The sequence below is a fragment of the Palaemon carinicauda genome, chromosome 1 (assembly GCF_036898095.1).
Source record: "Palaemon carinicauda isolate YSFRI2023 chromosome 1, ASM3689809v2, whole genome shotgun sequence".
In the NCBI taxonomy this organism is placed as follows: Eukaryota; Metazoa; Arthropoda; class Malacostraca; order Decapoda; family Palaemonidae; genus Palaemon; species Palaemon carinicauda.
This window is the reverse complement of record NC_090725.1, coordinates 295836964-295863800: the sequence shown is the minus strand read 5'-3', so window position 1 is coordinate 295863800 and position 26837 is coordinate 295836964. Positions and strand designations below refer to the sequence as shown.

The 26837-nt window shown below is 38.0% G+C and overlaps 1 protein-coding gene across 2 annotated transcripts in view; it reads left to right on the top strand.

Annotated features, from left to right (window-relative positions):
• The window catches only part of LOC137657909 (zinc finger protein 341-like), a 130332-nt gene that overhangs the window by 29295 nt on the left and 74200 nt on the right, over positions 1–26837 (top strand). Inside the window, exons 4-9 of one of the 2 annotated variants that reach the window (XM_068392566.1) lie at positions 3913–4055; positions 19016–19108; positions 20328–20450; positions 22972–23193; positions 23368–23616; positions 24776–24922. In XM_068392566.1, coding sequence (XP_068248667.1) covers positions 3913–4055; positions 19016–19108; positions 20328–20450; positions 22972–23193; positions 23368–23616; positions 24776–24922 — 977 coding nt within the window. Of the gene's footprint in view, positions 1–3912; positions 4056–19012; positions 19109–20327; positions 20451–22971; positions 23194–23367; positions 23617–24775; positions 24923–26837 lie in introns of both variants that reach the window. The other variant, XM_068392556.1, reaches the window with a different exon arrangement.

Here is a 26837-nt window from a genome sequence, read left to right as displayed (position 1 = left end):
GGGTTCCACGTCAAGGTTCATGGAGGCAACATTGTCTTCTAGATCTCCGGGGGCGTCCGACGGATCCTGCTCTGGATCAATGAACCCCGCTATGGTGGCATCAATGTGGGCAATGATGGGAGCTGCAACATGCCTAGCCACAGCGGCTGAAGACTTGGCGTTGGGGTAAATCAAGGAACAGTAGTCCTCGGAGAGGACGTACGGCCGCTTGGACTTCACGTTCCGGGCAAAACCACCAACCCACACTTTCAGTGTGGCCCGAGCCGCAGACTTTTGCTCCGGGGAAGCCTGAAATAATAGTGGGAATTAAAAAAGGGAAGACTCCCAGTGGTCCTTCAAGACCATAGAGATCTTACTAAATAGTGTATGTATGCCAAAAAAGGTAAGATAAATAAGAAGGCAACATAGCCAACGGGACTCACCGAGTCAGATCCAAGGGTGGTAACGAGGTCAAAACAGACCACACAGTTATCCGGGTGCCATACCACGACATCCTCCAGCTGCACTCCGCAGAGGGCGTGAGACCGACAGACTGTATGGCCGCAGGGCTGATGTAGAACAGCCGCACAGGCCGTCGTCTGACAATGCACCATCTATAAAAAGAATAGTATATGAGAAACTGTAATTCTCTTAAGTAGGGGCGGGTCCGGAGGACCCGGGCCTAACATAAGCCTAACACAAGATTAGAGCTTAACTGTAATATTCTTAAGTAGGGGCGGGTCCGGAGGACCCGGCCCTAAACATAAGTCTAGCTTAAGACTAAAGTATAGCAATCCATTCCGGTCGAGCCGGGAGCATAAAAAAGGATGCAACAACAAGAAATTAAGACACATGGTGTCTGATTTCCCGGGGCGAGGATAAGCCCCGGGCCGGGAAATAAAAGTATATCCATAAACCAATTCATATAGGAACTCCGAGATAGTAATCTGTCATATATAATCATATATAATCATAGGAACTGTTATAAATTAATAGGGGGGCGGAACTGTAGATAAGAACCGCCAACCGAACCCAGAGGGTTTCGTATAACATAAACCAGTGTGATAAGTGAATATAAAATAGGGTGCACCGGGATCCAACTCTGTTGACCGGTGGCCAACCAGACTAGACAGAGACGAACCCGCCGGGACACCCGGAGGACAAAGTCCATAAACACTGAACTACCCCCTCTAAAAGGAGGGAAGGCAACGGTCCCCTTGGGGAGGGGGGGAGAGAAGCCTAGCCGCCCACCTAGCGAGAGGGGGAGCATGGGGGAGGATCACGTGATACGGAGCAGCAGGGCTACCAACTGACGATCCCCAACCAGACAGATCAAACGGAGTAATAGCACAAATATTCATTATAATAGTGATAGCGTTGAAAATATATAAATAAACACATAAAAATTTTTGGGCAAGGCATGCAACATAATAATTAAATCACAAAAGACACACCTGATGGCTTAAAAAATAACATTGCCGCCTAGCAACGAAGGTCGGCAGCCATAACGATACGTAAATGATATCGGCCCAAAAAGTGAACCACGAGGGTTCTAAACGCTAAATAATGAATATCCACAATAACAAATAAAATTTAATAATAAAAATAATACATATAGTAACACTGCGAGTGAAACTAAAAGCTCTCAAAACAGGAGTACCAACTGTAAGTGGAATCAAGCAAGATCGATATGAACGAAGAGAATAAACCCCTATAATTTAAATATTAAACGATCTAGGTTGCTCAAAACACAGCAAAACCAGGCATGGTACTTAACTTAGACGGTGTCTCCTGGGAAACCGACGAAGAAGCCATAATCCAGTGAAAATAAGTGGAAAAACGAGAGCACAACAAAAAAGCGGGTTACAACACAAGACGTGCTAAAAGGAGTTGGGTTCTGAGCGGATGCAGTGTTAGTAGTGCCGAGTGAGGTTGAACGGCTCTCCTCTATTGGGGTTTTTGTCGTGGATGAATCTAAATAGTGCGGGACCTCTGGATTATACGCCCAATTTTATACCGACACCAATAGGTGAGCGAGCTAGTTAACCTAGCACTCCTTTACATTTTTTCTCTGGTATATTTAGCAGTAAATTACCTAAGAATAAGTGCTAAATGGAGCTTATTCACTGGGCGGCACAGGTTCGAGCCCAGAAATATATATATATATATATATATATATATATGCAAAAATAAACACGCAAAGATGATTCTGTCAAACTCAGTCATGCAGACGATGCAGTAAGGACGACGTCATCATTTAAAGACCGCTCTATCTTCATTATTTGTAAAAATAAATGGCTGAAACTCTTGGAAAGCATGTACGTCATGTTTCTGTATACAGTACATAGAAACAATAAAACATTTTTCTATTTTTTAAAGTTATGTCAAACACCATGGCGGACAGTCCCCTTAATAATTTAGTTGAAATATGAAAAAAATTGGGGACTTAGGGTCCAAATTAGAAACTTACATTAGTCTGTATTTTTATAAGAATAATTGTTTCATGTGTGTAAATTTGGCTTAAATTAATTAATCATGAATATCAAGAATTGACTGTATTACAGTACTGTATAAGAATGTAGGGTCTCCCGTGACCATTTTCCTTTCACTCTTGGTGTGTGCCTAAACCAATGCTATTTAGTATATGAAAACAGCCACGTATGCAAAATTTGCTCCTAGGAAACAAATTTTTCCCATAGAAATATACAGTATGGTAATTCTGCTTAATGTGGACCCTAAGTCCCCAACCTTTTTCATATTTTAATGAAATTAACTTTATTTTACCTGAAATTAATAACTATTAACTGTGCATTACTGTATTATATTTAATAACCCTTAGTTAAGGAATGAAATTAATATCACTATGTTGTTAATTAGGTGAGCAGTTCCTAGCTTTACGTGAGTGAAAGAAATATAAACAAAAACACGGCATTCAATTTTATCAGCTGATCAATATTTGTCTCCTTAAAAAGTGTCAATTGGATATGGCATAACACCATTTTCACTTTTGTCAGCTGATCTCTAGTTTTAACCGACAGCATAATATGTATGTACTGGAAGAAGTCTAAAATAACCCTGGCTTTTTATTTTAACTGAGATTCATTTGATAATTTTTATACTTTTCTAATATCAATTTCCATGTTCAGACCATTAACAGGTTGGCAGGAGTCATCCCCTTCACTCTTATACAGGGGGTTTTCCCTGGAAAGTTGAACCAGCCAGAATGTGGTTCACAGAGACTTCCGCCCCCTTAAGGTTGAAACTCTTTTTAAAGGATAATGGTTTGTATTTGCTTAAGAATAAATCATTTGTTCCGACACCGAGACTTACCTCGAAACACTTTCTTAGGAGTTACTGGAACCTCCTCTCAAACGACCAGAGTTTTGTGTAGTTTACCCTACTCCCATTTTCTATAGTGATAGGCCTCGCGGGGGAAAACGTGCCCCGAGGGCAATGCCCAGGGTAGGCCGCATGTTAGCCAGGTCGTATTCTTCAGTAAGTTTTCTGGTCGCGTCGTGTTATCACACGCCGCTCCTCAATTCTCAGTGCGACCCCCTTTGTGTTCATCGCCACCTGGTTACCACATGGACTTTGCTTTCTTTACGAGTGATTAGTGCTATTGCTGTGTGCTTTTACTTTCGTTCTTCTGTGCTTTTATTGGCGTTTTAGTCATTTTTTAAAAGTAATTTGCTGTTTTTCAAACTATACAAAGCTAAGTTCATTTAAGTTACTCTTCCCACCTCAACTTCCCAGCTAGTCCCAGGCCTAGGTCAAAAGTGAGTGCCAAGTTGCCTGTCAGTAGTAATAACTGTATTGTTAAATTTTTAAGAGCCTTTCCAGCTTTCTGAAGTCATACTCTTATTCAAGGACTCAGGTTTGTATAGTTAGGAAACATACAAATTACTTTAAAAACTTTTTCTTTTTCTTTTGTAGGAAAAAGCAGCGGGCTACGAGTTGTACAGAATACCACGAATCCCCAGCAAACATCAATTACTCCCAGCTCTACAAGTTTTGAAAGTGAAAACTCCTCTCTTGCCAATCATATACAAGTGCAGGTTCAACCACACCAGTCTTCGGTAAGTATTGGTAGTCTAGCATAATGCAGGGTTGTACAGAATCTTTGCATCCTACTCAAATTAACCCTTTTACCCCCAAAGGACGTACTGGTACGTTTCACAAAACTCATCCCTTCACCCCCATAGACGTACCGGTACGTTCTTGCAAAAAACTGCTATTTAAATTTTTTTTTGCATATTTTTTATAATTTTTTTAGAAACTTCAGGCATTTTCCAAGAGAATGAGACCAACCTGACCTCTCTATGACAAGAATTAAGGCTATTAGAGCAATTTAAAAATATATATACTGCAAAATGTGATGGGAAAAAAATAACCCCCTGGGGGTTAAGGGTTGGAAATTTCAAAATAGCCTGGGGGTAAAAGAGTTAATATCCATTTTCCCTTAAATCCAATGAAGTTCCCAACTATGGGAAATATCTTTCAGAAATAAAGAGAACTTTTTATAGCTCATGTGCATAGTTAAGGGAATGTATGGCACACTTATATGATAAGAATTTACAAATTTTGATAATGATGATTTTTATTTAATATTTTAATGCCTGAATAAACATGAAATTATCGTAGCTTAAAGAAAAGGAAATTTCTATACTGTGTTGTCTCCAAGGACTCTTGTAAAATGCTAGAACAGGGAATTTGATACGGAATAGATACTAGAGAAGAATTGTCTGCCCTGCCCGAGGGCCAGTGTATCAACTTTCAAAGCACTGACTCAGTGTGCATAAGAAAGGCCTTCAATTTCAGCTACTATTAAATCTGTCACAACACCTCCAACATTGAAACTTTCTACCAATTGGTGAGACATCATTATCAAGAACCACCTCTACAGCTTAGGTCATTTCCTAATCCTGATCTTGGGCCTTCTATTTTATAGACAAAACCAGAAATCTCTTTAGAGATGGGATCTGGTGTCGGAGGATAGTAACCTGTTTGCTGTCTACACTGCAATTATACTTAGGGCTTGGTGGCCAAAGTGGTAATGTCCCTGACTAGTGAACGCCAGACTGGGGTTCTAGCCCCGCTCAAACTCGTTAGTTTCTTTGGTCACTGCAACCTCACCATCCTTGTGAGCTAAGGATGGGGGTTTGGGGAGAGCCTGAGTCATCAGCAGCCATTGCCTGGCCCTCCTTGGTTGTCCTAGCTTGGGTAGAGAGGGGGCTTGGGCACTGATCATACGTATACAGTATATGGTCAGTCTCCAGGGGATTGTCCTGCTTGATAGGGCAATGTCACTGTCCCTTGCCGTTGCCATTCATGAGCGGCCTTTAAACCTTTACAGTGATTCACACCCAAAATACTCAGACCAGCAAGTCCCTTTTAATAGGGCTTGTCCATATTCTAACAACCTTTCCTTATTATAAAAGCTGCTCCTTTCTCCATTCTTGTAACTTTACAAAGTGAGAGTAATTACTGCTTCACTAGCCTTTTTGTAAATACTAAAATAATTTTCTGTTCATCCAGAGCTTTAGGGGTGGGTGTTTATTAAACAATACCTGAAACAAATCCAAGTGCCACAACATTCATGTGTGGTTCTTGGCTTAACCTAGAAAGAAGGCGGACTAATTCAGCCAGGTCCTAAAGCAGAAGCATGATAATAGGCATCCAGTATTCTCTAAAGCCTTCCCCTATAAGATGAGAGTCAGACTTGTTATTTTTTCTTATCTATACAAACATCTGTAAGTTGTTTTATATTGTTGCTAAATGGTAGACAGTTGTCCTCAGTGTTGTACGAGTATACCAAGTTAATACTCTGGTAGTAGTCTTTGGAGACCACACAGCACATTAACCCCACAAAAGGAGTTTTGACAAAGGAAAACATAATACTGTATGTATGGTTTTCCCTAGTTTTGCTCAGGAGAGCAGGACAATTGATTCTCACTTTGTAATGGAAAATGGCAGTGGAGTGTAAAGTGAAGCATAAGTGGCATATTCTCCAGCTGTAGTTGTGGTTCCTGATGACGTGGTAATGATGTGTCACCAGTAACAAGATGTTTTCAGTGTTAGATGTGCTGTGTCACCTTCAATAGTGCCTGAACTTGAAGGTCTCTCTTATACACCCCGAGTCCACGCTATTAACGTTGATACGCTGGCCCAGGAGTAGGGGAGTCTCTTATACACACCGAGTCCACGCTATGTACGTTTGATACGCTGGCCCTGGAGTAGGGGAGTCTCTTATACACACCGAGTCCACGCTATGTACGTTTGATACGCTGGCCCTGGAGTAGGGGAGTCTCTTATACACACCGAGTCCACGCTATGTACGTTTGATACGCTGGCCCTGGAGTAGGGGAGTCTCTTATACACACCGAGTCCACGCTATGTACGTTTGATACGCTGGCCCTGGAGTAGGGGAGTCTCTTATACACACCGAGTCCACGCTATGTACGTTTGATACGCTGGCCCTGGAGTAGGGGAGTCTCTTATACACACCGAGTCCACGCTATGTACGTTTGATACGCTGGCCCTGGAGTAGGGGAGTCTCTTATACACACCGAGTCCACGCTATGTACGTTTGATACGCTGGCCCCGGAGTAGGGGAGTCTCTTATACACACCGAGTCCACGCTATGTACGTTGATACACTGGCCCTGGAGTAGGGGAGACTATATTTCTTTGGTATTTACAGTAATCCCTTGCCATATCACAATTCACCTATCGTTCTCTTTAGTACATCGCAGATTTCTAAATACAGTGGAACCTCTACATACAAATTTAATCCGTTCCAGAACCAACTTCGGATGTAGAAATTGTTCGGATGTCGAAACGAATTTTCCCATAAGAATACATTGAAATAGGATTAATCCGTGGTTGAGCCCAAAAACCTATGATAACTTCTTAATAAACCACTACACATAATTTTCCCATGAGAATAATGAACACTAAATTAGATAATAGACATGTAAATAAGAAGAATAGACATGTAAATAAGAAGAATTAGCAAAAAATGATAAATAAGAAACGGGTTTTTAGCGTCACTTTACCTTAGAAACTCCAGCGCAGGTGTTGTTCGTCTTCGCTACGCAGAGAGGAGAGAGGAGACGGACGGACGGCGAGGAGGTAGAGAGGTTAACTACGATAAACGTAACACTACTGTAACTTATTCTAACTTACACTAAGTGAACTTTAACATAACTTAGCTTATTTTTTTTTTTTTTTTTTTATATTTTATATTTTTTTTTACATTTTCTTTTTTTCTTTTTGATGATTACGTAATTTTAATCACTATCACTTACATTTAAAATTGAGTGAATTTCTTTTGCTTCACTCTTTTCCGTTTTCTGTGTTTCACTTTCTTCCTCTTTACTCTTTGCCGTTTTTTTCGGTTCACTTACATCCTCTTCATCGCGAGTTCGCTTCGCAGTTTTTTTAAAGAAAGCATCGATAGATAATTGCTTCGTACGGCTTTTCAGAATGTTTCGAAAGTGCGTTAGGCAAACATCATCGAATTGAGAAACTACACGACAAACCTGCAATTTCTTTGGATGGTATTTGTCGATGAAGTCGACCACGTCTTGATATTTTCCTAACACCTCTTTTATTTGCGCTGAACCTAACACATGTTCTACCTCCTCGCTCTCTTCCTCGTCATCACTCATGTGCTCCGACATAGCATGGAGTTCCTTGAGCTCATCCGTCGTCAGTTCGTCGTGATGTTCGGCGACGAGTTCCGTAACGTCATCTGCGTTGACCTCCAGACCCATGGACTTGCCAAGGGAGACGATTTCCTCTACGGCTTCCGCTGCACCGACCACGGGATCAGGTTCGGGGTCAAAACCCTTGAAATCTCAGGGAGAAACTGCATCAGGCCACAGCTTCTTCCATGCAGAATTGAGGGTCCGTCGAGTTAATCCCACCCAAGCCTGATCAATGATCTTTAAGCAGTGCACGATATTGAAGTGGCCCCTCCAAAATTCACGCAAAGTTAAGTTGGTGCTTTGCGTGACATTAAAGCACTGCTTGAATAAGTGCTTGGTGTACAGCTTCTTAAAATTAGAGATGACTTGCTGGTCCATGGGCTGGAGGATAGAGGTGGTATTTGGTGGAAGATACAGCACCTTTATGAACTTGAATTCATCGAAGATATCATCTTCAAGTCCGGGGGGGTGAGCGGGTGCATTGTCAAGGCATAGCAGGCACTTTAAAGGCAATTTCTGCTCATGAAGATACTTCTTCACAGAAGGACCGAAAACTTGGTTTACCCATTGCACAAAGAATTGCCTAGTGACCCAGGCCTTCGAGTTGGATCGCCAGAAAACATGAAGCTGATCCTTATCGACGTTGTGTGCTTTAAAGGCCCTAGGGTTCTCCGAATGGTAAACAAGCAACGGCTTGACTTTAAAGTCCCCGCTAGCGTTGGCACATAGAGCAAGAGTCAACCGATCCTTCATTGGCTTATGCCCAGGCAATTTCTTCTCTTCAGCAGTGATGTAGGTTCGACTCGGCATCTTCTTCCAAAACAGCCCAGTTTCATCACAATTGAACACCTGCTGCTCTTCGTAGCCTTCTTCCTTTACGATATTTTCGAATTTCTTAACAAAGTCAGCTGCAGCCTTTGTGTCCGCACTAGCAGCCTCTCCGTGGCGAACAACTGAATGAATCCCGGACCGTTTCTTAAATTTCTCGAACCAGCCACGAGATGCCTTGAAATCATCTGAGGAAGGCTCGGTTGAACTCTCCCCAGCATCACCCCCAGAGCTCTCCTCCTTCAAGTCCGTAAAGATGGCATGCGCCTTCTCGCAGATAACGGTTTCGGTGATGGTGTCGCCAACGATCTCTCTATCCTTAATCCACACTAGTAGAAGTCGTTCCATCTCTTCTATGATAGGGGTACGGCGTTTGGAAATTATAGTGATCCCCTTAGAAGGTTTCACTGCTTCAATAGCTTCCTTCTGTTTAAGGATTGTCGAGATCGTCGACATATTACGGCCATACTGTTTAGCAAGTTCACTCACGCGGATGCCACGCTCATGTTTTTCAATAATTTCCTGCTTAATTTCTATAGAAAGCATTTCCTTCTTCCTTTTCTCACCACTACCACTACCACTGCCAAAACTAAGCCTTTTTGGACCCATGATTTACGTAAATTATCGTTAATGGATGCACGTAAAAAATCACGATTAAATCACAGTTAATATTAGAACGCAGAGAGCACAACCGCAAGAAGCCGACGAGAACAGAGGACTGACCCAAGCCGCGCTAATTGAGCGTCCCTCCGAGGTCGATGTGCTGCCTTCTATCGGCGGAAATAAAAAACACTTAAGGAGCTATGAGCACAGATTACGCGTACGAGTATTGTTTACTTCGGGTGTCGAAAAAAACATTTGGGTGTAGAGTCGGAACGTGTTCGAATTGTACTTCGCGTGTCGAAAAATTCGGATACAACCGGTACGACGAAAATTGCTACTTCGTGTGTCGAAATAAAATTCGGGTGTTGAGTCAAAAATTTGCTCGAATTTTACTTCGGATGTTGGAAAATTCGGATGTAGATACGTTCGGATGTAGAGGTTCCACTGTATGTGTAAAGATGACGCTGACTCCTCTTTATACAGTTGGTTTCTGAAGGAAGATAAGTTTTATATTTTTCATATTTCAATTATTTTATTTTATAAATAGTGATTACTGTAGTGCCGCATATACTCATGTAACTCTTGCATTCTCACATATTGTGCGAGCATCAAATTTTTATCCATACAAAATTATTTTATAAAGTATCTTTTGTATCAAATGAGTTTTTATTTGAGACCAAATTATAATAAACTAACCTCTCTTTCTCCACTTATTTTTCCCAACTTCAATAAGTTCAATAAGTTAAAATAGCAAAATCATATCGTTAACAAGCTGTTTAGCTTGCATTTCATCTTTCATATGATAAAAAATTACCGTAGTTATTACAAATGGTGTGAAGTAGAATATGGTGTATATATTAACTCTTTTACCCCCAGGCTCTTTGGAAATTTCCAACCCTTAACCCCCAGGGGGTTATTTTTTTCCCAGCACATTTTGCAGTACATTTTTTTTAAATTGCTCTAACAGTCTTAATTTTTGTCATAGAGAGGTCAGGTTGGTCTCAATCTCTTGGAAAATGCCTGCATTTTCTCAAAAAATTATCAAAAATATGAAAAAATAAATTTTAGTAGCATTTTTTTACAAGGACGTACCGGTATGTCCATGGGGGTAAAGGGATGGGTTTTGTGAAACATACCAGTACGTCCTTTGGGGGTAAAAGGGTTAAGAATTGAAAAAGTCAATAATTTCCTGTGCTTAGTAATCAGGCATCGTAAAGGTAGACTATACAGTGACACACACCTAAAATTCGATGTATAATTAAAGTTGAGAAATAAATAAAATGAGAAAAGTATTTTCTACTGAAAACTTCATACTTCTATATGGAAAATAAAATGGATAATTCAAGAAATAATTATCTTTTTTAGCAAGAAAAGAATTATTTGGTAGTTTGCCTTAACCAATTGATTTGGAAAACATACATGGCAATACCGAAGAGCTTACAAACGTAAACAATGGAAAAGAAATTTGAAATGTTTTTATTTCATGGTAAGATACTAATATGTGATTATTTTAGATATTATTTTTGGATACAGTTAAGTGAAACATCAGTGTTATTGAAATGCGGTTTATTTTAGATACAACTACACTTTTCAGCCACAGTAAATGAACACAAGGTCAACAGAGAAGCCTGGCCAAGAAGTGCTTACATTAATAAGTGTTTAGATTAAAAAATTTTCATTTACTTATACGTAAAATTAAGTTTTGGCTCAAAAAGTGTTTTAAGAGTGTATAACAGTTTTATAAGAATAAGGAGGGTTTATAAAAGCATAAATTTATGAATGAAATGAAGAGATATGAAGAATTTAGAATATAAGGAAAAATTATATTGTAAATTTCTGTATCTACTTCGCAATTTGTCAGCTATCACATGGGTATGTAATGGAACCCCCACGATTGCCAAGGGATTACAGTATGTCATATTGGAATCCGTTTTCTAGCCTTTTACAGGGAAGTCCTTGGAGATCACCACACAGCACCTCCCTGAAAATAGGTTTTTCCTTTGTCAAAAACATTTTTTGACAGTGCTGTTAATCCCTTTCTGGGGCTATTCTTGAAAACCCATAAAAGAAAAGCATTTTCTTTTTCCTCAATTAATCAAATTTAAATCCAAGAGAGGTTTTATGAAGTTATGGTCTAATGATAATAAATTAATTTCTTATACTATTAGATGTATAATCAAGAATTTTGTTTGTGGTTTTCATCAAAATTAGTGCTGTAGTGTATTGTCTACCTTTATCTGCAAATTATCATCTGCTTGTTAATTTGAACACTACTATACACTGCCAACTGAATAGGTACCTCCGTTAAAAATTATGCAAAAAATATCACTTATCCAAGGGGTTAACTGCTGGGGATATTTGATTAACTAGCTAATAAAAAGGTTGAAAAAATCATGCAGAGATCAAGGTCCACACAAATCTTCCTGCTGTTTGAAAAAAATCCCATATCCAACTCTTAGAGATGTTTTTGACTGTTAGGAGAGGGAAAATTATCTTCTAAATCATTTAGGAATATTTAAAAAGAAAGTGACCTGCATTTATCATATCTTAAAAAGACTTTACAGGCAGCCCTTGATCTTTGCTGGGGTTAGGTAACAGAGATCACCGCAAAGAAGAAAAACTCTATAATATTGGTGCCCTAGGGTCAGTGAAGTCATAGCCCCCTGACCAACAAACTACTACATACGGGCAGTTGTCTAACTCCCTAAATAACTCAGTAGTGTACATTGTTTTCACATAGTCCGATTATTGTTCTGTACGTTATATTGTAGTTATTGTACAGAACAGTACTGTACAAACTCCAACTTTTACGCTCTTTCCTTATCATACTCCTAAGTCAAAGGCAGCACTAAAATCAAGGCCAATCATATGAACAAGGAATTTCTGTACGGCATTGGAAATTATAAGAAGGGCATCACATCTTCCAAGGCCTTTTCAAAAGTAAAATTAAAAACTAAGGAACAGATTATTACCTTCATTGGCTCTTTAAACATTTTGCCAAAAGACATTAAAAAAATTTAGGTAATATGAGTTATGGAAATTGGTTGGTAATCAACAGGTCTAGAGCTATCAGAAACACATTTACCTATTAGAGTAACATGACCAATTCTCCAACAAGCGCAAAAAGAACCTCTTCTTACTAACTTGCTAAAAGTAACAAACAATTAGGAGTTACAGCACCATCAGCATCAAAGGTCCATCAAGAGTGTTTTAATTTCACAGGAACAAAAAGCTAACTAAGGAAACTAGTAAGCTGAAGGCCCAGCCACAACTGAATCCAAAGAACCAGAAGGAAGAGCCCTTACAGGAGCCTTCCTAGGAAGCTGATAACCCGAAAGCTGAGCCACAGTTGAATCCCCAGGGTGGAGCGAAAAGGAAGCAGACAGTAGACCAAAACTACCTGGAATGGCAGCACCTTGATTGGGCTGACAGTAGTGGTTGTGGATTGAAGCCTCAACTAGCTTAGCTATGACCGAGGCGTCCGCAGGAGACACAAGTGTACCAAATCTAAGTGGATCGGTAACCTGCTTAGCAGAGCCCATGGTTGGATCTGACCAAAACACGTTATAGGCAATTAGAATCTCGAGGGATACCTTTTTGGAGGACCAAAACATCTAGTGAAGAACCCCCTTGTAAAGCTGTTTCGTCTTTAGAGTCTAGGTCGTCCTCCAAACCAAAAACTATTACTGCACCTTGAAGAGGGCCTAGGCCACCACGACCCCATTTCCAAAACCCCTAACTACTACATATGAAATTGAAGGGCAGATGAGATCCCCAAGGTCCTGGCTAGGTAAATACTCAGTGGACCTAACCATCTTCGATAGTCCTTTTACCCACATGGAAGGTAAAAAGATGCCTTATCTCTCGGGCCTTCTCAAATGGATCCTGGTTCCAAGCAGAATGAATACACAGCGTGCAATTAGAACAATGACAGGCTCTGCAGGTTATTACATCCCACCCATACATTTTTCATTAAATTTGATTCATCTTTAAATAAAAATATTTCACTTGGAAATCTCAATTATTCATATATCACTCAGGTGAGGAAAAATATTTCTCCCATCCCTTTCCAAATTACCATGGCCACATACCAAGGAAAGTTAGGCTCAATGAGACGGGCAATGGCTCACTCTTGGTCCCAAAATACACTGCAGTTGGCCTATAGTTCAACAAGCCAATAAGCATGAAAAGATAGGTCTACTTGACTGAATTACTTATCAATTAGAAGAATTACCTGATCCCTTCACTATCATACAGTTAGTCATCTCCCAATATTGGAGAGGTGTCATACTATCCTATCCCTCTCCTCAACTACTTTGTAGCTGAACGTATGGCCTAAAATGCCACTGGTGTGAGAAAGCTCCCTGACCATAGGCTATATGACTCAATCATACACCCTCTCCCCTCCAATACCCATATCATGAATATGAAAGGATGAGGAAAAACCTTCCTATTAAAGGGGAGAGTTCTGTTTGCTACTCCCTCTCACTCTTGACCTTGTGGGAGAGGAATGAACAAATTCCCTCTACAACCTATTTTTATATTCACATACATAATCCTGTTTGTGAAAATACTAGGACATGCAAATCGATGGGTTATTCACTTGTTAGAATTCATTGTTTTGTTGCTACAGTAAGATTTTGCAGGTTATAAAACTTTGTAGCCCTCCTAACTGACAATTCTCCCTTTGCATATCCTGACCAAGGTGTTGGCGTCCTTGCCTGGTGATTGCCAGACTGGGGTTTGAGTCCCACTCAAACTCGTTAGTTCCTTTAGTCGCTGCAACCTCACCGTCTTCGTGAGCTAAGAAGGGGGAGTTTGGGGGAGCCTATAGGTCTATCTGCTGAGTCATCAGCAGCCATTGCCTGGCCCTCCTTGGTCCTAGCTTGGGTGGAGAGGGGCTTAGGCACTGATCATATGTATGTATGGTCAGTCTCTAGGGCATTGTCCTGCTTGATAGGGCAATGTCACTGTCCCTTGCCTCTGTCATTCATGAGCTACCTTTGGACTGTTAATCATGGCATAAATACGTCAAGGAATTGTCTGATACTAAAAATGCAATTAATTCTCACATGTCACCATTGTATCAATAAATAACCATTCATGATTCCAGCTAGCTGAAGCCGGAATTTGGCTACTTTTGCCAATTCCACAACAAGACTAGACTAAAATTTCATTTTAGTTTCATAAAGCTCACTGTATATATATATAAACTCATACTAAATATGATAACCAGGGTGAAAAATAATTACGCCTGATATTTTAATCACCATTTGTCAGATTGACTATGTTATAATGAAAGGCAAGTTATTAGCCTCTCAAAATAGAATTAGTATGATAAGGAATATTAATTTATCAAATTAGAAAGGGATATCAAATTTTAACACTGGTGAGGGTAAATAGCCAAGTCCCATCCATGTTTCAAGAAGCTGGAACAACCGGCTAAGAACACCATACTACAGTATTCTGAAATCAAATCATTGGGTTACTCGATCGTAATCACTTTGGACCACTCTGGAGAAATACTGTAGTGGTAACCAAAACATGATTCCTGTTACTCATCTTCATCGTATTCCAAGATGCCTCACTTCGTGTAGATGTTGATTCTATGACAATAGGTTAATAGATGGTGCGTAGTCACAGGTTGATGCACAGGTAGACTGGTTCCTAGCTGTAGCGTTGATTCATCTGTCTATGCGTAGATAACGTAGTAATGATGTCAATCATAGCAGACATTTTCAGCATTGGAAATGCTGTGTCAAGTTCAAGAACACAGAACTTGAAAGTCTCTCTTATAAACACTGAGTCCGTGCTTTGGACGTTAATGCACTGTCCTGAGAGCAGGGAAGACAATATTTCTTTGGTATTTATAGTATGTTGTATTGGATTCCCAGTTCTATCCATTCACAAGAATGTTCTGGGAAACCACACAGCACATTTGTCCCCCCAATTTTGTTTTAAATGTATAATATATAATGTTTATAAAAGTGCCTAATGCATATCATATATTATTTGCAGTGTGTCAAGCTGCAGTCATTTCAACTTAGATCCTATAGCCAAGAACCTGACCCAGCTGTAAGTTGGGGACTCTACTTTTATTTACAACTTAGAATAATTGTGTTCATGTGAAGTGCAGACTTCTGTTTTAATTATGCATGCAATATGTTATAAATTTTTGTTCTGGTACAAGTACAAACCTTTATTCTTTACGCAGGAGAGATAGAAACTAGAATACAAGTCAGTTGAAATTTTTTAACGAAGTCTTAACATTTTGTTGGTAACCCAGGAATGTTGTCAGGGTACTACATTCTCTGAATTGACACCTTATGAACTGTTGAGGTTTACCTCGAATAGGAACCTCAACCTCAAAATGATCTTCTTGCTCGCCCTAGTCTCCACTAAGTGGGTTAGTAAGCAGAATGTCCTCTTCTCTAATGTCTCTCATATTGATGGATGGAGACAGGTTTATTTCCAGGATCAAGAATCTGTCAGTTTCTGATTCCAGGTTTTTGTTGTTTCAGATCTCAAGTCTTCGAGAGGTAACCGTCAATCTTGGTCAGTTGCTTTTTTGTCTTTCAAGGTTGCTAAGGTGCTCTTTTCAAATATATGCATGCAATCATACCATACCTGCATAACCTTTTCATCAGCACAGGGAGAGTGAAGAATGGGACCAGAAATACAATCTCTTCGTAAGTAAGGGAGGTCACTGACTGAACCCTTCCGTCACCCTCACCTGCCTCCTCAGGAAGGCTTTGAGTGAGAGAGTATGATGTTAGGGGACTTAGCACAATCCTGGCATTTGAGAAGAATCTCTCTGTGGCACAAGCACTACAGGTAGGCATGTGGAAACTTCAGACAACTCTTACTGACCATTACCTGTGAGAATTGACCCACAGGTCTCTAGACACTTTTTCCCTTGGGTCTGTAGTAGCTGCACAGCAGGTGGTATAGGTAGCCCGGCTCCTCTCACAAGACCTTTAGTATCAGATCGAGGATGGAGGTTACGTGTTAGTTTGGGATAAAAATGACTGGCCTTTTCTTTCCTATCAATCTTCCCTTCTCTTGGGGCACAGCTCCAAAACCCTGTCAGCTGGAATTGATTCGACTCAACTAGCAGCTGATCTATATTGTAGTAAAGAAGCGTCATTCCCCACAATCTTTATGGGGGGAAGTGTGTAGTAAGCAGGCAAACCCATTACTAAAAATATGCCACATGGTGTGAACTAGATAAACCCATAAGGATACATATGCTACTTGGTTGGAGCCAAGCAAACCCAATAGTGTTACAACACTAAAACATTTTCCTCAGTGTCCTTTATTGCAAGGGCCGTGGACCCAGTGGTATAATTACACCACTGGTGCATGAGGTGTAAGGAATCTGAACTCTCATTACCTACAAGGTATGATTTTAGGAAACACGAGATTAGTTTTCCAGCCAGTTGGAACAGGAATGTCCTCCCACCTTAACCGCTGCTGCTGCTGCAGATTGCCTGGAGCTTTTGCTCTAGACTGGAGCTCTTAATCTCACAGTCCCAGCCCCAAACCCCCCTAAAGTTAAGTCTCATGTAAAGGACGAAGGTTTGTATTTATACCGGAATGAATGATGAATTTGGAGATAATTTGTATTTTTCCTGACTATATAAACTTGGAGTGCTTTATTCATACTTTCCCACCATCACCATCCTCCTAGAAAGTCTCAGCTGGAATCAAAGTGACTACTCATTGAGCAAGCACGGGAACAGGGCTTTCTCCGCTCCCAGTCGGTAACTGCTGACCAAGTGTTTACACCTCGTTGTAAAATTTTAACTGTCGTATATTCCAGCTTTCCTGTTATCTCTCCAGTGTGAAAGACTCGGGTTTGTATTGTGAGAAAAAACACAAAATATCTCCGACTTTATAATTTTCTTGCAGAAGTTTGTTCATTTGTTTGTTACCGTTGATACTAAATAATAATTAGACTTTTACTGTTCTACACACTTTGTCAAAACTTATTTTGTATATCCAGTGGTAATGAATTTGGAGTTTATTGCTACTTGTCCGAGATGGGTGTTCAACTGGACGTTCATAATAAAATTATAATTTATTGTTTGCAATACTTATATATGATAAGCCAACTACGTATCAATACCCCCTCATAAATTATTATACATAACAATATCAGCAACACTACTAATCATATAAGCTAGGACTAAATAATAGCAGCAACTACTCTCACAATATAACCAAGGCTAGCAAATAACACATCACTCCATCTGTCAGCCTTTTAATTGATGGATTACCATAGGCTTCAATTTTGTTAAACCATCTTGCATTATATAAAGAAAACTGGTAGCCTAGGTTTTACTTATAGGATAGTTCTGTAATATTTGTTAACCCTTTTACCTCCAGGCTATTTGGAAATTTCCAACCCTTAACCCCCAAGGGGTTATTTTTTTCCCAGCACACTTTGCAGTATATTTTTTTTAAATTGCTCTAAAAGCCTTAATTTTTGTCATAGAGAGGTCAGGTTGGTCTCATTCTCTTGGAAAATGCCTGAATTTTCTAAAAAAAAATATCAAAAATATGAAAAAAAAATTTTTTATAGCATTTTTTTTGCAAGGACGTACCGGTACATCCATGGGGGTAAAGGGATGGCTTTTGTGAAACGTACCAGTACGTCCTTTGGGGGTAAAAGGGTTAACAATTACTATTATTTTTTGTTAGTTGACCATTTGGTTGATGTTTTTATAGGAACCAAAAGTTTTCAGTATGAAAATTACCACGTTTCCTGACCCAACAGTTCTTTTGCCGCTGATTCAGGTAGCATAATTATTAAAGTAATCCTTGTTGCATCTTTAGGATCACTTGCATGCTACCTAGCAGTAGTAGACAATCTTCTTTTTCCATTCAGGCTGGAAGTTTTTTGGAATTTGCACAGAAGCATTAATGATTTAGCATTTGTGCTGTAATAGGTTTGTGTGGACAAAGATAGATTTCATTTGAATACAAATAGAATTTTAGTAATAAAAAATTTATATATGTACTATCCTGATGTTCATATTGCTTTGAGACGCTAGGATTGAATCGACGTTCCTCTTAAAAACTAAATAATTTCTATTTTGTTCCATTCAAGAGGCTTATGCCTCTGGCCCACCAAGGCAGCATCTGGTAACTAGTAGCAATATCACGGGTGTGGCTACACCGTATCTGCTTCGTCTTCAGTCTCAAAATAGAAATTAATATCCTATCTTCTTGACATCATTAATCATTGGAAGGAGGATGAGTATGCATGTGAACATCAGGGGAGTATGGAAAGGAAAAGTTTCTATAAATTTCCCTTGATGCTTATTTTCCTGACTCTACCATTCTGATGAAGGTGGGTCATGAAGTAAAGATATGAAATTTAAAGTCTTAAAAATTAAAAGAAATCCAACTTTTATTTAACTAGATCCCCAGGAGCTTCAAGATGATTATGTAACTCACAATACAGTCCTCGTCATGAGATACAAAGAGAATAAGTATCATGAATGGCCAAAATTAATCCCCTTGAACAATCTACACTAATAATTATTAAATGTACTGTACTGTATTTTGTAAAACTAGAGCAGGGCAATTAGAGTTGACCTGATAACATCAGAGCAACGTGAAGACTGAAAACTTGGCAGGTGTGGTCTAGCCATACCATGATTGTTGCTATTAGTCACCAGATGTCTCCTTGGTGGGTGAGAGGTAGAAGCCTCTTGAAGGGAAGGAAATGTAAAATATTTAGTTTTTTAAGGTAACGTGAATACAAGTCAAGCTTCGAGAACAAAGCATTTCGAATATTAATGTAGATTCATAGAAATAAGATAAAATTCTTATTTGAGAGATGTATATTGTTATTTATAATCAAGTCTAAATAAAGTTTATGCATAGCAGGTATCAGCAGGGTATACAAGAAGTGACCTTCATTCCCCAGATGTCATTGTTAGCGACTCAGAATTATTACCCTTCACGATTGAAGCAACTCAAGTAAGTATAGCGAGTCTTTTTCTTCAATTCAGTTGTTTATTGTTAAAAAACGGAGGAGCAAAGTATGACTGTGGAACTGGATTTTATGTTGTTTTTTGTTAGTTTAGGGGTAAGGATATCAGTCTTGGCTATACAGTACTGTAATATAACATAGCTAAGGAAAAACAATTCCCTGCTATCTGTATTTTGCATCTTATTACTCAGAATAATAATGAGAGTTGTTGGGTAGAAGAGATGCCAAGTTTAAAGCAAAGGGACCATTGTTAATGTGTTAATATTACTCTCTCTCTCTCTCTCTCTCTCTCTCTCTCTCTCTCTCTCTCTCTGTTTTATTGATTACTTTTCTTTCGAACTCTATATTTAAGTATTTTACATAAAGCTTGTTAATATAGGTATCCAGTTTTTATAAAATGATAGCAGGTTATAGATACTTTGTCATGTATAGGAAATATGTCACTTTATAGGGAGAAAATGCCGACCTACGACGAAAATCGACTTTATGGTGTCTCCTTGAATTAGTTAATGGCGTAGGGCAAAGTATGACTGTATTGTTATCTTAAATCCTTATCCTTATATTCATACTACAGTATTTATTTTTGTAATTATTCACTCAATATTTCAGAGACAAAAATAGATTGTATCTTAAAAGTAAGGTTTTGTTTTGCTATTTTGGGGTTTGGTCGATAAGTTTTCATTCAGTTTTTCTGGAGAGAGCAGGAAAATATCTATTATCTGCTAACAAATAATATTCTGTATGAGCCAAACTTGGCTGAATCTCTCGTCAGGCTGGGAAGAGCGGAGAGAGGAAAGGTCCCCTTTTGTTCCCTTGTTTTGATGTTGGCTACCCCTTAAAATTGGTGGAAGTGTCTTGGTAAATAGATAGATAGCTGTTTTTATTTTGGATAGTGTTCGACTTGAGGAGCTTATAAAGATATACAGTACTGTTTACTATAAAGTAAACATGTAAAATATGTCCTCCAATTCTTTTATTTTCTCCTAAGGATTGCCTACTGAATAGGAAAAATTGACAATCCTTCAATGATTTTATAATTGTTTAGGGAGTATACTTATACAAAATACAGACATGTATAATGTTGAAGACTCAACATTTTAAGATAGGGGCCACATCTTTTTTACCAAATTAATTTGTCATTGAATCAGTTTCATTCTGATTAAAAGCTTTCCAATGTTTGAAGTTTAAATTTTTTTCATTCCACAGGTATTACCCCTAACTGGAAGTTTGCAAACAACCAATTTTTTGCCTGTTTCCAGTGGGACCAAAGTATTATCTACAGCCGTATCTCCTCTTTTAACCACAACAGCGTCCATCAGCACACCTTTGGTAAGTTTTCAGATTTAACCCGGCTTTGCTAATTTTGAGGTCAGTCATGCGTCTTTCAAGTCTGAGAATACCTTGTTTATTTGCTATATTTGTTGGAAATAAGGTTTCTTAATGTTTTCACATTAGTTAATTATTTTTTTTATTCTCCATGATGGAATTGATATAGTTTTTATAGTGTGCTGTTTATTACTAACAAAGTTGGAATTTTGGTTGCCTTTAGGTTTAATATTGATTGTATTACAGGCATACTGCCATAGTCTCTTAACTTTTAGCCTATAGTATCTGAAAAAAAAATTTAAGAAAATGCAGGTTTAAGAATTATGACAAGTATTTTTCATATTTAAGAACTCCATCTACTGTAGTAAGCCAACTAAATTCCTCCTTTGTTACAGTTTTGGTTATTACTTTTTCCTTGTGTTTTTGGCTTTAGCTTCTATCTATTTAGGTATGCAGTCACTGTATCCTATCAGTCAATCCACCCTCTTCTGTCTTATCTTGCCCTCTTAGCTCTTTTTTTCTGCTTGTAATCTCAATATTATCTTTCCTTCTGAAATTTGACCTTCCCTTTCTCTTTATTCTGCCCATTTCCATGTTCATGAACATTTTATACACAGTTCTTTTATCCTTGCCTAATCTGACGAAACCACTGTAGTTTTTGTTGAACCTTCTTTGTTGTTTTCTCTAATAAAACTCCATTGATACTCTCTTCACATGATTCCACATATCCATCACAATGTCCTTACCATTCTTGAACATATTTGATTAATCACATATTGGCCCGGTAGAATATTTTCTGGTCTAACAATATTTTTATAGAAGTATCCTTAAAACCTCCTCACCAGTGTTCTTGTCTCAAAGTATTCCTAGATATCTTTTGCAATTCACCCAAGCGAACAATATTCTCTGGTTAATTTCTAAGTCCATATCTTCATTTGTCCACAATATTAAAATATTTTAAACCTCTTGATACCAATCAAGTTTAGTTTTACTGTACATACCCTGTCATTGTCTGTTCTTTGATAGATCTATTTATCCTGCATATCTTCAGTATTTGTCTCCACTTTTCTTGCTTCAGTTAAGATGGCTACTAGTCAAATCTACCGAAATAATGTCATTAGCAAACAACGCACTCCAAGGGGCCACCTCTTTTACATCTGATCTTATGACATCCATCACAAGGCCGAAGATATAAAAGCTAAGAGCTGATCCTTTGTATAGATAACCCTCGCCTAAGATTTTTATTTAGTCCCATCAAACCTTTGTAGTACTGTACTGTAGTGTGGTTGCCTCTGTGTACAAATCCATATTTAACCATTGTTTGTCTGGATATAAAAAATGCATCTATAGTCAGCCCTCCATCATCAGGGCGAATTAGGTAACAGAGATACCCGTAACAAGTGGAAAACTGCGTAATATTGGTGCATTAGGGCGAGTCAACTCATAATCCCTTTCAAAGCTGCATGTAGTTATTTACAGTACAGTATAAGGTTATGAGATGTACGAAAAGGGAAGGTGGTGTGAGGTTGAATGTCATGATGAATGGAGAGTTACTTGAGGAGGTGGATCAGTTTAAGTACTTAGGGTCTGTTGTTGCAGCAAATGGTGGAGTGGAAGTAGATGTACGTCAGGGAGGGAATGAAAGATGCAAAGTTTTTGGGGGCAGTTAAGGGAGTAGTAAAAAATAGAGGATTGGGCATGAATGTAAAGAGAGTTCTGTATGATAAAATCATTGTACCAACTGTGATGTATGGATCGGAGTTGTGGGGAAATGAAAGTGACAGAGAGACAGAAATTGAATTGAATGTGTTTGAGCTGAAGTGTCTAAGGAGTATGGCTGGTTTATCTCGAGTAGATAGGGTTAGGAACGAAGTAGTGAGGGTGAGAACGGGTGTAAGAAATGAGTTAGCAGCTAGAGTGGATATGAATGTGTTGAGGTGGATAGGCCATGTTGTGTAAGAAATGAGTTAGCAGCTAGAGTGGATATGAATGTGTTGAGGTGGATAGGCCATGTTGAGAGAATGGAAAATGGCTGTCTTCTAAAGAAGGTGATGAATGCAAGAGTTGATGGGAGAAGTACAAGAGGAAGGCCAAGGTTTGGGTGGATGGATGGAGTGAAGAAAGCTCTGGGTGAAAGGAGGATAGATGTGAGAGAGGCAAGAGAGCGTGCTAGAAATAAGAATGAATGGCGAGCGATTGTGACGCAGTTCCGGTAGGCCCTGCTGCTTCCTCCGGTGCCTTGGATGACCGCGGAGGTAGCAACCGTAGGGGATTCAGCGTTATGAAGCTTCATCTGTGGTGGATAACGGGAGAGGGTGGGCTGTGGCACCCTAGTAGTACCAGCCGAACTCTGTTGAGTCCCTTGTCAGGCTGGGAGGAACGTAGAGAGGAGAGGTCCCCGTTTTTGTTTCATATGTTTGATGTTGGCTACCCCCCAAAATTGGGGAAGTGCCTTGGTATATGTATGTATAAGATATTTTATAAGACTATATACTATTGAAAATTTTCTCTCTTTTTTGGGCAGGATGTAGTTGGATCAAGTTTGTCTCCAAGTCAGACATTAACAACAATTGTTGGAGGTGTTGAAGAATCAAATGAAGTGGTTGGGGGTGATAATGATAACATGACTAATCATGTTGAAGTAATTTTAGAAGAAAAGGATGATGTTGCCTGTTATAATCATGAATTTTTTCATGGTGGTATGGCAAAAACTGTTACAAATAAAAGTGATACTGTAAAAACAAAGGTATGTGAATTCATGATACTCTTGTTTATTGATGTATTGAGAACGGGGAAAAACTTATTTGTCCGCTTATTAGAATACTATATGTTTAGTTTAATTTCTACTGCTATTTGAGATGCTTGTTAGATCAGAATAGCTTTGTTTATGTATGAAGGAATGTTTTTGTTTTTCTTACAGCCAAAGCACAAATGCTCATTTTGTGGGAAGGAGTTCAGCAAGAACTTTGATCTTCAGCAACATATTCGTTCGCATACTGGAGAGAAGCCTTTTCAGTGCATTGTTTGCGGTCGCGCTTTTACTCAAAAGAGTAATGTGAAGAAGCACATGACAACACATCGCGTATGGCCTTTTGGTTCATTGAGTGACACTTTACCTAAAGATCCCATCAAGAAGCTGTTATTGTCACCATCTGTTTCATCTGTTGATGTATGTAATTTTTTTGCTTTTCATATTTTCAATCTATTTGGTAGTTGTATTAATATGCGTCCTAGGTTCTTTAAGAATTACACACACGTATGGCTTCAGGCTCATTATAATGAGTTCTTAAGCACATTTTAGAATTGATAGTTATACTATCAAAAGTGTTTTTGAATTCCATGCTGTCTTCTCAGACATACTGTACTGTATGAGATTTTACTACTTTCAGTTATAAGCGATAAATGCACTGCAAAAGAAAAAATTGAAACATATTTTTTAATAATTTTAAACTGTGATAAGTAGAAAGGTGATATTTTTGCAGAAAGTACTTCTTCATTCTAGAAATAAATACATTGATTTCATAATGATAAGACAGAGATAATGTGAATCCTTTTGCTTGGTGAATTGGCCAAAAGATAGTAGTTACATTTTTATATGTAGTAAATATTTGTTTTTATAGTTTTGTACGTAATATAAAAAAAAAACATTTAATACTTCATCCAAAATTTGGTTCAAGATTCTAAATGATAGCAAAATAAATTGTGGTATAACAAAGGGATTTTGACGAAGGAAAAATCTATTTCTGGGCGAGAGACCTGTGCCGCCCAGTGAAATGCTCCTTTTACATCATTTTTAAGGTAAAAACTCCTTTTCATAGCAGTTTTTACCTTAGAAATGATGTTAAAGGAGCATTTCACTGGGCGGCACAGGTCGGAGCCCAGTAATAGCTTTCTAAGAGCTGAAGCTCATACTAATTAAGTGAGACTTTTTCATCCATTCTTTATAAAAAGGGATATTTACTTACTGGTTGAAATGTGAGTAGTAGAGTTTGATTTTTAAATCGTCAGTGTCCTTATAGTTGAATAATCTTTCAGAGGAATATGCTACACTAATGAATTTGAGTGTTTGATGTCTTCACCTAAAAAGCATGTTTCTTTAATATGTTTTACAAAGGATTTCTTTGGATTCATACAAATTTTTTATAATTATATGTTTAATATATTCTTCTTTTGTGGAGTTGCTCATCTTATTGTACTTGAAGATTTATTTTATGTTTAATGTGTTAAATTGCATGTATTTTGGTTATTCCAACATGAAGAGGTCTTACTTTTGAAAACTTTCTTATAAACTGAATTATATTTTATATAAAGGATATTCACATTACCAGGTTGTGCCTCAAATGGATCTTATTGGAAATGTTGTCATAAAAGAGGAGGTCTTGGTGGATGATTCTTATGTGTGCCAATTTTGCGGATATTCTCTCGGCAGTTACGTAGAACTACGTACACATATGAAAATTCATGCCAATCAAAAGGTAAGTATTACCAAGGACTTCTTTAGTAAAACTTGCAATAGTTTTGATATTGCTTTGTTATTATTACTTCTTACTGTTAACTACTTCACTACTGACCCGTACTTCTGGGTCCAACTTTTTTCTGCCCTACCATTGCCGAGAGAATTAGCAGTATTACTGTATTAAGTCAGATTGTGGAAATCAATTTATTATTATTTTTTTTAGTGTACAGAACAGTACATGTTCTTTTTAGTTTCATATCTGATGAGGTAAATGCTTAAAGATTGTGATGAAGTAAAAAGTATTTATATAAGATAGAATCTTATTTGAAATATGATCCACTAGAATATCTGGCATTTTTAAAAAGAAAAAAAAAACATTTATCCTTAAGATATTTTGATAACTTACCCAATATTCACTTAACTATGTGCTTTGAAGTGCAGCTTTAACAACAAGAAAAATAAAGTAAGGCCTTTAAAATAGAGAAGATGACTAGTCCAGGAATAGCTAGAAATCCTTTGCTGAAAGGTAACATTGGTTACTGTATTGCAATTTCAATCTGCTTCTGTGCCAGTCATGCGCTTGAACAAGTGTTTTCCATTACAAAACTGTGATATGGTTGAATAATTAGTCTAATCCTACCTCAATACTAACCTTACCAAGGTTATAACTGATAGGGTAATGAATATTTGGTTGAGAGTCAATAACATTGAGCCAGAAACTGACTATCATATAATTAAACAATAATACTCACCATTAATTGGCTGTACAGGCTCCAATGAGGTTATGCTAGCCTAACAGAGGAATAGATACCCAAAGTTAAGCTTCCTTCTTATTCATAAGTGTAATAATTGGGACAAAGTCTTTAGAATGTTCATTTAGTTTTGTAAAAGTCAAGAAATGTACAAGTAACTAGGACTAGTTTGGATATTTTATCATTTTTGCATATCCTTTTTTTTTATGAAAATAATGTCAATTTCCATTATTAAGGGTTATGGATTCATGCTTAATACTGTACTTGAGTATCTAGGATTGGATGAATCTATTTCAAGATTTATCATTGATCTGTTTTATGTCCTTTATTATTAGAAAACCTCCTGTAGTCAGATGAGTTTTTTATAATCTAAATGTATTGCAATATTTAAAAGTTTCATGTTGAATATCTGACAGCTAAAACACTTTTCCTAAGGGCATTAGCCTCGGCTAAACACATTATCGAGCTACAATTTCTTTCTGTATAATAGGTTTAGGAGAACATAAGATTGTCTTATCTCTTTTATCTGCATCCAGAGCTAAGAATTATTTCAAAATAAAAGGCTCAAATTCCATTTTTAGAAAAGGAAGTTAGGTATACATTATTGATAGATTTCTTTGTCTGGTACAGGCTGGGAGTATTATTTGGCCAAAACTGCAGACATTAGGGGTAATGCCCCTAATTTGCTTTGTGGGATTAGTTCTAATTTCCTTTTTTTTTTTTTATCCAAAAAGGCTTTCGTCTTTCAGAATAAAAGATTTGTCTTAGAGGCTCACAAGGAGTTGTATCCAGTCAGATGGATTACTTGAAAGTTAGGGTACATGATATTAGGAGTGCAGTGTCAATATAAGCCAGCTTCTAGAATAAAGCAATATGAACATCCAGTGAGAGTAGAAATAAAAATATTCTATTATTGCCTTTTCCTCATTAGTTGTTTGGCTAAGAAAGTCAAGGTTTCTATATTGTGTCTTGGTAAATGCAAATATGGAGTAGTGTTAGAGTTTTATCAAAATTCTTTTGTAGAATATTACTTTACATTCATTTCAAGTTCACTTTGCCACATCCTAAGAAGTTTAGTATTCAGCTTTAAGCCTCACAGCTGACATTCATCTAAATTAACAGAATGTTAATAATGAAATTTATTTTAATACGTTCTTTATATGTAGTCATGTTTCAACCCTT